This window comes from Drosophila innubila, assembly GCF_004354385.1.
Source record: "Drosophila innubila isolate TH190305 chromosome 2R unlocalized genomic scaffold, UK_Dinn_1.0 1_C_2R, whole genome shotgun sequence".
Classification (NCBI taxonomy): domain Eukaryota; kingdom Metazoa; phylum Arthropoda; class Insecta; order Diptera; family Drosophilidae; genus Drosophila; species Drosophila innubila.
Genome location: NW_022995374.1, coordinates 4,416,543 through 4,427,247, shown reverse-complemented (window position 1 = coordinate 4,427,247; position 10,705 = coordinate 4,416,543). Strand labels below are relative to the sequence as shown.

The 10,705-nt window shown below is 37.8% G+C and overlaps 3 protein-coding genes across 4 annotated transcripts; 2 read left to right on the top strand and 1 right to left on the bottom strand.

Moving 5' to 3' along the window:
- Window positions 1-443: 443 nt before the first annotated feature.
- LOC117783388 (mitochondrial import receptor subunit TOM7 homolog) lies at window positions 444-946 on the bottom strand. Its single transcript, XM_034620775.1, has 2 exons — window positions 754-946; window positions 444-654 (listed from the first exon to the last, which is right to left on the bottom strand). The coding sequence occupies exons 1-2, from the start codon at window positions 851-853 to the stop codon at window positions 590-592; spliced, it is 165 nt and encodes a 54-aa protein (XP_034476666.1). The 5' UTR covers window positions 854-946; the 3' UTR covers window positions 444-589.
- A 480-nt stretch (window positions 947-1,426) lies between these two features.
- Window positions 1,427-5,976, top strand: LOC117783603. Of its 2 annotated transcripts, XM_034621062.1 has the most exons (3): window positions 1,427-1,581; window positions 1,701-1,773; window positions 5,144-5,976. In XM_034621062.1, exons 2-3 carry the CDS (start codon window positions 1,723-1,725, stop codon window positions 5,333-5,335), a joined length of 243 nt encoding a protein of 80 aa, XP_034476953.1. In that variant the 5' UTR covers window positions 1,427-1,581; window positions 1,701-1,722; the 3' UTR covers window positions 5,336-5,976. The 2 variants fall into 2 exon arrangements, with proteins under 2 accessions (XP_034476953.1, XP_034476952.1); XM_034621061.1 differs by lacking the exons at window positions 1,427-1,581; window positions 1,701-1,773 and adding an exon at window positions 1,780-3,120 and having other exon boundaries at window positions 5,144-5,202.
- A 1,022-nt stretch (window positions 5,977-6,998) lies between these two features.
- Window positions 6,999-9,949, top strand: LOC117784713 (dymeclin). The gene is made up of 5 exons (XM_034622522.1): window positions 6,999-7,334; window positions 7,395-8,583; window positions 8,651-9,148; window positions 9,205-9,327; window positions 9,386-9,949. The coding sequence occupies exons 1-5, from the start codon at window positions 7,192-7,194 to the stop codon at window positions 9,533-9,535; spliced, it is 2,103 nt and encodes a 700-aa protein (XP_034478413.1). The 5' UTR covers window positions 6,999-7,191; the 3' UTR covers window positions 9,536-9,949.
- The last annotated feature ends 756 nt before the right edge of the window (window positions 9,950-10,705 follow it).

Below are 10,705 nucleotides of genomic sequence, written 5' to 3'. Positions count from 1 at the left end.
AAATTCAAAATTTAGTTCCCTTAAAAAAAATTCACCAAAATTGAAATTTTTCTTAATTTTGAAGGTAGAATTTTTTAAAATTTTGTTTAATTTTGGTTAGAATTTTTTAAATTTTTTGACATTTTTTTTAGAGTTAAATTAAATTAAATTTATAACTTCTGGCATTTTGTGATCAATTTTTAAATTTATCGACCACTTGATCTAAATATGGCTAATGATGCAAAAAGGTCGCTTTAAAAATTACCTAAAAATGGAAACCGTACCGTAAGCAATGCTGCCACACGTTTTAAAACAATAGCACCACCTCTTGAAAGACTTGCGAAACATAAGCTCTCCACCTTTTGTCCGTTTCCGAATACATTTCACCTGTTTATTTTGTACATTTTTATCATAAAATAAAAATATTATGAAACTGTAGCTAAATTTACAATAATAAAGGATTATATTAATTGGTTGAACAGAAATTTATTTCCGCTAGCTTTCTTAAGGTACTAGTGCTATGAAAATGCCTGGCAATCAACAATAACATTTTGTCAATTTAATTATGAGGACGTTGCCGCTTCGCTATCATACTTGGTATGAAATTTATCTATTGCCACAAGAGGCTCAGCAGTGAAAGTGGTGGCATGCCAGGCTCCGCTCCCTTGGAGAATCCTATTAGAACATAAAACATGATTGTAGTGCAATATCAAAATAGATAAGAAAAGATAAGCAAACGTGCTTCTTCTTTCCACACGTGCTATAGCTACTCACCTAAATACAGGACCATTGGCACAAAGCCCCAGTGGAAAGTGGTCTGGACGATGTCCACAACCACTCCTAGACGCTCCTTGACTCCATCAGAAAGAACCATTTTGTTTGATTATTGCAAAAAAAGATGCAAACAATTAACGCACACGCTTGTGTTATGAAATTGATTTGCAGCGAATCGACTGAAAAATATGAAGTGTTGGTAACCGTGTTCTGATTTACAAATCGAAATAGATAAATATATTTTTTATATGTCAGTTCGAAATAAATGAATGTTCAATTTGAAATGCCGACTGAAATTAATGAGAAATTAAGCAAAGTCTACTTATTTCGAAAATAAATAATTTTATAGCTCGCTTCTCTACACTGGCTCTGGCCTTGCCAGACTGCAAAATTATTTCAAACAAAATGTAAACAAATCAATAACGTTGCCGGACTACAATAAAGATGCACGCTGACAGGTTCTTCTTAGAGATGAACAGTGCTAATTAAATTTCTTGTCGATTCTATTTATCTATTCTATTCTATCTATTCTATAAATATTTATGCAAAACTTAATTGAACATATATAAAAAATAGCCAGATTTCCAGTTAATAGCAATTTTGAAATTTTTCTTACAAACGAATTCTTAAAATAGCCAGATTTAGCTATAAAATAGCTAAGTTGGCAACAGTGCTGTCAGATGGTGTAGCATGGTCGCCAGAGAACTTTTTTTTGCTTTTTATTTATTAAATGCATTAAAACAATCTCACCGCAGAACGATCGGAACTGCATAATAGAAGAGACGTATAATCAGAGAGCATCGCATTAATTTGACTCACACATATAATGTAAGTGATAAGCAACTTTCACACTGACATTTTGAATGAGGAAAAAGAAAATAGTGAAAAATCAATTTCGTATTATGTAAGCTGGCCTGTGCTCAAATTGAAATTTGTTTGTTTTGCAGATAATATTTGATTGAACGGACAATGAAAACAACTAATATCGGATTGTATGCATTTCGTTTAACCTTCGGTCAGGTGAGCATTCGCTAAATAGCGCATAAAGAAAAAACAAAAGAACCACAACCGAAACAAAGTATTGGCAAGTGCGAAAACATGCAAATTAAGGGGAAATTACGCACGGTGTAAATTTCCCAAACACGTTTATAAAAAGTCCCTCGCACGCATACACAGTCACACACACAAATGAAATGGAGAAACTGCAACCAGGTGATAAATGTGAGGAATGCCTGAATCAGGGCTTAAACCACAAACTGCGTTATTTCTACATAAATCTGGAGGAGCAGCTGCTGAAATGCGAATCTCGCTTCTGTCTTTGGCCGCACAACGATGAGGTGTCCTCCGAGGAGGAGTGGGAGGAGCAGGAAAGGCTGGAAGATCAGGCCACAACAAATGCTGATGATAATGATGATGCATTTATTGTGCAGATGCTGCAACAGTTGGCAGCCGAGGAGCCTGCAACGGAATCCCCCTTTGCTACGGAAGCCTGCTCCATGCCGGATTTAACTAATCTAACTACTTCCGGGTTTGACTCCGCCGTGGAATTAGCAACTGCAACAGTACAGGATGCATGCCACATGGAAGACAAGCCTCGTGACTTGGCTTGCATCAGTCCAAAGTGCATTCCATTCCATTATAAAACCTTATCCAACCACGATAAACTCTTATCAGCGACAACAACAACAAGAACTGCAGCTATAACAACGGGAACAACAACAACAACTGTCATTAACTCTATGCCTGATTTGTTATCAGAATCTTCTGGCATTCCGAATCTCCAGAACGAAAGTTCTCCCTTGCCAACTTTACCCAACTGGAAGAATCCAATTAAACCAGAGCCATGCATTCTAATTGGAACATGCAGCAGTGTTGATAACAAAGAGTTCACAGTCTCGTGTCCTGGGCAGCAACTGAAGACTCATATAAAGACTCCAAAGACATATCGCTTCCAGACACTCAAAAAAGCCTCAACCACGCTAATGAGCAAGCAGTCCACGCATTCCAATCAGAAGCAGCAGTCCAATCAGAAGCAGCAGCCCAATCAGAAGCAGCCGGAATCTCAGCCAGCAACGCCGCCGCCGCCTTCAAGTTCCATTCTGTCCACATTTCGGGATGCCGTGAAGCGGGAACAGGAGACACGTTCGCTGCAACGTGGTAGGCGCAAAGTTGGCAGCATTGCGACCAAGTTAGTGGGATACGGCGGACAAACCCGGACGGAGTTGGTCAAGCAGTTAAAGCAGAGCATGGAGACCACACAGAAGAAGGAAGAAGCAACGGAATGCGAGCAGAAAGCAGAGGAGGAAGCAAACAAATAAAAACACTTTGGATTTGTTTTGAATGCCAAATAAATTTGCGTATCAAAATGTGAGTGTGTGTGTGTGTGTGTGACAAAAATTGCAAGTGGATTTATTTATAAACATTGGATTTAGTTGTTGTTGTTGTCGCTATTTGTTTATGCGCGACACGCGTCCAGCGCATGATAAACAAATGGCGAAGAAAGCAGCAGCAAGAAAAGAACGGGAAATGTTCGCAGATCTGTGAAAAGGGGGAAATGAAAATAAGGGGAAATAAGGTCAAGCCAAGTGCGTCACAAGGCGACAACTCAAGTTGCAACGCAGTGAGTCTTACTTACAACAGCAACAACAACAAACTGATAAAGTAATTATGGGCAATAACAGTTCTGTACAGTGGAGCAGAAGTTCTTTGAAATGCGCAAAAAATATTATCAGAAACTTGTTTTCTTTCCCCCACAACAATTTCAAGCAAAGCGGCGCCGGCCTTTCTAAAAATAAATGTTGTTAATTTTAATTAGTTGCGCGTTGCCAAAACACAAAGAGAAACAACAAAATCGTTTAACTAAAACTTAAATAGTCATTTGTTTTTGGCATTATTTTTGCAGAAACTTATAGCAGAATATTATGATATACTTTCTTTCTTATTTATTTATAAATCACTTTTATACAGAGTTTATTTATACTTAAATTACTGCAATTATTGTCGAATTCAAAATTAGAATTTTTCTTTCTTTTTTATTTATTATTCAAATCTTTTTAATTAGCATCTATTTACAATCACTTATTTTCATCAAATTTAAAATTAGAAATTTTTGTAAAAGTACGCCAAGTTTTGGGCAATAATGTGCGCTGCAATTAATCAATTATATATTCGTATAATATATTTTAATATAATTTAAAGAGTTTTGTCTTAGCTCAATTATTTGCATTTAAATTTGTTACTTTGTTTATTACATTCCAAAGTAATATTTAATTTCGCGATTGCTCCATAAACCTTTACCCACTGTGCACTGCTGACGTCACATGCCACGCGTTTCCAGCTTTTTGCGTCTTTGACAAGTTTCATTGGGGAATGCAAAAAGTTGTTTCAATTGCAACAGAATCAACAAGTACAGTCGAGATCCAGACCAAAAATGCCGTTACTGGGGGCCGTTAAAACATAGTAATTTATTATCTATACTCGTATTACGAAATATATTATCAACAGTTGTTACTTACAAGTTCAGTGGCAGGTCAAATACTCTTTCTGCTGATTATTTTCTTAATCAGTTCAATGAACGTGGGAACCTGTGGGGTAATCAGTTGCGGGGAATTTTGAACTTGCGTTGCTAACGGGTAAAACACACAATCCGAAATTCAGAAAATCAGAAAATGCTGCGTAGTAGGTAAACCAGAAAACCGGCAAAGGCTTTAGACATTTGGGCAATTGGCCAACTTGTTTATTGACAAATTTAAATATAGAATAGATTGTTATAACTTTTAAGCAGGGTATCAAACTAAAACTTATGCATATTGGTTTTAATTATGGTTTTATTCAGGGATGCCACAGAAAACGAAACCAACCTTAAATCCTCAAAATCTTCATATATTTTTGGGAGATTTTCGGTTGGCTTCGATTTCTGTGGTACCCCTAATTATTACTGTTTCTGGCTGTCGGTTACTAAAATTCTTCGAATACCAGTTTCGTAATGGATAGCGGTTCTTTGTATATTTCGGTTTCAAAATACCGGTATTTCGGATCACAAATCAAAAATAGGACTGATAAAATTGTTATTAAATAAACAAATACTCTTTGGATTTCGATTGGAACTATTTAATAAGATCATGTTGAAATTATATTCAAATCTAAATTAGTTTGAAAAACTTTGATTAACAGATTAAACGAAACTAACAATTAAACATGCATCGGTTAGAAATCGGTTATTTCGGTTTGAATAATTTCTGGTTGTGCCATAATAAAGATTTGTTTCGATTATGGTTTTAGTTTCTGCTACCAATTTCAATCGGTTAAATACCGGTTATAAATAACGGTTTCTATTAAAGCTTTAGTCCCTGTTTTTAATCTGAGTTTATTTATTTATTTTTTTTTTCAGGCTACTCCGCTCTCCGCGCAGGCCTCGACCCACAGCAGTCATGCGTTCACCACCAGCTCCTCGTCGCCCAACCGTGTGGTGACCCGCTCGGCCACGATGTTGGCCCTCTTTGGGATTGCGCTCTCCTCGTTCAGCCTGAAGCAGCTGCTGACCAAGAAGCACAACAAACACAATGCACTGCGCAAGCTTTAAGCCAAATGAGGAATAACAGTTACCAAGTTGGGAGCCATCTGTAGCCATGTCCTGTTAGCCATTCTGCATTCTCAGTTCTCATTCTCATCGTAGTGTATACTTGTTTATGTTTAAGTCATTAGCCAAAATTCACACATCCTATTCAGCGACATGGCGACATTTTTTTTTAGAGCAAACACCTAATTTATATTTTGAAATGGATGGCTTTGAATATGTATATAATTACTTGTTCTTCACACATGCACACACACACAAACACACAGAGAGAGAGAGGCACACACAAACACACACAGAGAGACACTAATGCAACGCCAACAACAAAGGAATACAAATTGTGATAGTTAATTGTGTACTAATGATGATGATGATGATCGAAAGGAAGATGATGTTATTGAATCCCTATGTATAGTCTATATATATATACTATATATACGCGTATGTATGTGTCAACAAGTCCTAATATATACATATAGATCTTTAGTTAAATTCTAAATTTAAAGGGAGTCCCAAAAAAGAAACGACTAAGTGAAGAATTATAATAATAACAATTGCCGATTTATGGTCTGCAATTATGGGCGAAAGTATCCAAGTTTTTGTATTAGCTTTAGTTAAATATTCAAATAAACCGCATTATTATCAAATTTCTCGTTTCCTTTTTATTTTTTTTATAATCAAACGTATCATGGATCATCATTATCATACAGTTGCACTCAGACTAATCTGAAGAATTATTGTTACTTCTACTAACTAATATTTCTAATATGACAACATAATTAAAGCTGGCAATAATTACTTCTGAACATTAGATGACATAATTGTGTTCTTCTGAGGCATTTTCCAGCATATAAACAATCTCATTTGAATGGCAATGGAAATTTCTTTTGGAGCAGCATATCGCGGACTAATCGCGTCTAGAACGGAGGCATCCCTCAGATCCTGCTTGAATCAGTTTGTGAATTAGTCGATTTTCTGATTTATATATTTTTAAATTAAAATGGTAACTCTTCTCGCTAGGGGGACGAACTTCTCACCTTTATAAAATGATCACCTTCGTTTTAGCTGATTCTCATCAAATTATACATTTAATAATAAAAATATAAGTTCAAATTTGAATTGTTCGCCATTCATATTTCTCACCGGAACCAAGCCTGACAGCCCGTTATTTTTGATGTTATTTGTCGCGGTGGATGCAAATTTCAACCTTATCAATATTTAAAATTTCAAAAATATATAAATTTAAGGAAAGCAATATTAAATAAAAAAAATTCAAAATTGGGTGAATTTTCAACCGAATTTGCAATTTGATTAAAATGGTACAAGCTGCCGGACTGGGAAATTTAGCAGGGTGGCAGCCTTTACACCGGGTGGCAGCCTTGCACACTAGTGCTGACAAGTTTTTAGTGTGAACAATAGCTGTTTCTGTCTGGAAACCATCTAAATTTGATATTGGGGCAGTTACGCATAGTCTTTACTAAAAATATTAATAGAAAAGTTTAGCTGAATATATATTTAAATTAGCCAGATTTCCAGCTAACCAAAAATATTAATAGCAAAACTTAGCTGAATATTTATATTTAAAATAGCCAGATTTTTAGCTAATAGCATATTTGAAATCTTGCTAGCAAACGAACTCTGAAAATAGACAGATCTAGCTTTTAAATAGCTAAGTTGGCAACAGTGTAAATAAGTGGGTGACGTGCCTGTGCCAACTCGTAGAATTGTTATTATTTGTAAATTGAAAATAGGCCGAGTGCCGTGGCAAGTGACAACAAATGCGCTAAGCATCTGCAAACAAACAGGAGAGCAGAAGCAGCAGCAGAGAGAGGAGAGCGGAGTAAGAGGAGAAACCAAAAAAGATGGGCATTAACGTCAGCAGAAATGCCGACCTGGCGTCAAATGAGATTCTTCTGCGGTTTGTGGGACGCCAGCACATAGCGCACGACGATGAGGCCTACTGGAATGGTCTGCTCAATTACAACATCGTGATGCCTGAGAACAGGTAACAACAACAACAACAACAAGTTGAGTGAGTCAGTTAAATCAAAAGTTTGCATTGCAGTCAGGATCAGCTGAGTCTGGACTCTCGAATGGAAACGCTGTGTCAATCCTTTATTGTTAACAATCTAAAGACGGGCAATCTTGGCTCTCTGGTCACTGTGTTTCTGGAGAAGGCCACGGAACTGCTGTCGCTGTCCGATCAGGAGAGCAATATGCATGTGTGGCAAACATTCAATGCTCTATATATCATACGCACACTGATAAAGTATATCAATGAAACTGGCTCAGAGTTTCAGCTGCTGCAACACTTTGAGGCCATGCCCAGCGCCGAGCTGCTAAAGGCTGCGGAGGAGCAGCAGCAGCAGGAAAGTGCCAGCATTGCTATTGAGGCTACCGAACAGGCAACACTGGCACCGCTTATTGTCGATGGCGCCAAGTTTGAAACCTTCATCGATGCCTTGGTGAACCTGATTGTCGTCATACCGGTGAAGGAGTTCACCTACCATCTGCATCTGGAGTCGGTCAATACGCTAATCACATTGCTGGCAGTCCATTTGTTTGCCCAGCAGCAGCAGCAGCAGTCCACGGATAATAAATCCATTGTCTTTCGCACCATCTACAAGTGTCAGCATGCGAATGTGCTGATGTCGGCGCTTTTGCATTTTGTGGCACGCATGGTGGAGGTGCCACACACCATGTTTGGGTCCAGTTCGGCGGGATCCTTTGTCTTTGGCATTGCCGAGTCGCTGCTGTCGATATTCACGTTTCGCAAGCAGCAGGATGTCCTCAAGACAACGAGTGCCACTGGCGCAGAATTGTCCCAGCAATTTCAAACGCACTATCCTCTGGCCAATCAGAGTCTGTTGCTCATATTGATACTAACCAATCATTGCACAGCCCAGGATAATGCCTATCGCACTAGCTTGTTTGGTTGTGCCGATTCCAAGGATTCACCTAAGCAGGGCAGTGGTGCCGTCTCCTTTCAGATTGACTTCTCGGCTGTCTACGAGACACTGTGCCGCATTGTGACCATTAATCAGGCCACGTTGCTGCTCTATTTGCTGTTGCATCGCAACGAACGATTCTATAGATTTGTCATGCAGCAACAGGATCTCGAGCAGCTGGTTATACCCATACTACAGACGTTATACAATGCACCCGACAGCAATTCACATCACATTTACATGTCGCTGATTGTGCTGCTCATTCTCAGCGAGGACGAGGGTTTCAACAAGAACGTGCACACGATTGTAAGTGGATATACCTTTCTTATTATAAGATATGCCTAAGTAAACTATGATTTTTCTTCTTCTACAGCTGCTGAAGAACATCAGTTGGTATACGGAACGCACCATATCAGAGATATCGCTGGGTGGCATACTTATCCTGATCGTTATCCGTACAATTCAGTACAACATGTTGAAGATGCGTGACAAGTATTTGCACACCAATTGCTTGGCTGCTTTGGCCAACATGTCCGGCCACTTCCGTTCCCTACATCCGTATGTGGCACAGCGTTTGGTATCGCTATTTGAGACGCTGGCTCGCAAACATACGCGCCTGGATGCTCAGCTGAAGGAGCCGGCAGATAGCGCCGTATTTGTCAATGTATCAACAACGCCCGAGGACATGATGCAGGATTTAAGTGTGCTGGAGGAAGTGCTGCGCATGGTATTGGAAATCTTGAACTCCTGCCTTACAAATCAACTGGTCTACTGTCCCAATCTCGTCTACACGCTACTCTACAAGCGCAGCGTCTTTGAGGGCTTCCGCAGTCATCATGCGTTCCAAGATGTCATACAGAATATTGATATGGTGCGTATTTTCGAATACTTCTAGGCATATCATTGATAAGATTAATTTATCTACAGGTGGTTGGCTTCTTCTCCTCACGTCTGCAACGTGTGCAAGAGCAACGTGGCGAGCTGGGAGTGAATGAAGTGCTCGAGGTGATATCAAAAGGTGCCAGTCAATGGTCCAGCGATCGCCTGCGAGTAAGTAGAAGACACAGTTTTAAAACCAACAACTCTAAATAATTATTTTCTTGTCTAGAAATTTCCGGATCTGAAGTTTAAATATGTCGAGGAGGATGCACCTGAGGAGTTCTTCATTCCATATGTGTGGACGCTGGTCTGTAAATACGGCTGCGTGCACTTCAGCTCCGAGAGCATCAAGAGTGTCACCACGGATATCGCCTGCTAATATAAGCTCCTCCCCCCTCTTATGTATCCACTCGCCGTACCGCTTTTATTTGCTTCTTAGTCTATGTCCTAAACAATTATGTGTAATCCCAGCTATACAAAAGGGAGCCCGGCTCGCTCCGTTTGCCTAATCCATTAGAATTCAAGCCAAATGGTTAAAGCATAAGCGATCCAATTACAAAAACGTTGACGTTAAAGTATCCTCCCCATGAACTAATGATAATACATAGAACTAGGCTGCAGAGCATAATAGAAATCAATAAAAAATATAAAATGATATAATAATAATACATATTTTGCTACCGCTAATAACAGTTCAGATAGTTGAGCACAACTAAAGCTCCGAGATAACGATTGTACTAATCAAGATAGACAGCAAAACGATATATATATTAAAAATAAATTAAATTACAAATTTAAAACAAATTGAATATATTCAAATATATATTTATATTGTGTATGTTAGTTATAATAATTATATTATTGTATTTAGCAATTGAAAAAGATCGATAAATTAAATATTAACTAAAGTTGATGAAGTTTCACAGTATTTTTTCATGCTTCTTTTTTATAGGCCCTATATGATAAGCTTTTCTTATCTGAATTGTTCTTTACGAAAAGATAATTCTCCATTTGGTTGGAGGTTTCTTCTCGTCTTTGTTTATTTAGAAACTAGATATGAGGACAGTTGCTTCAAAGCATTGATGTGGCACTTGAACAGACAGGAAATTACCTTCAATAATGTGCATGCCTATTTGCGCTTTATTATGCATATATACATTATCAGCTGTAACAACAACAGCAACATTAATAATTACAATGCATTCGTCATGTAAGTAAGTATTTTTCCATTATCAACAGCAATATAAACATCCCAGCGAGATAGATACTTCAACATGCCGAATATTGAATGCGCTTCTGTTAAATACAATTTTCAACATGAATTAGCATTCATTCTAAATTAAAAACTATATTCTGACTACGTTCTACTATTTTTTTGTAATGTTTTTTTAAAAAGTATCTTTTCCATTTATTAAACTTTTACTTGGTTTTTTGAAATGTTTTTATCGTTAAAATTCAACAGCTGAAAGTGATTTTAATTCGAAAATTTTGACAGAATGCGCTAAAAACAGACACAAGTTATTAACTTCCGAAAATCTTGCCAAAAGTA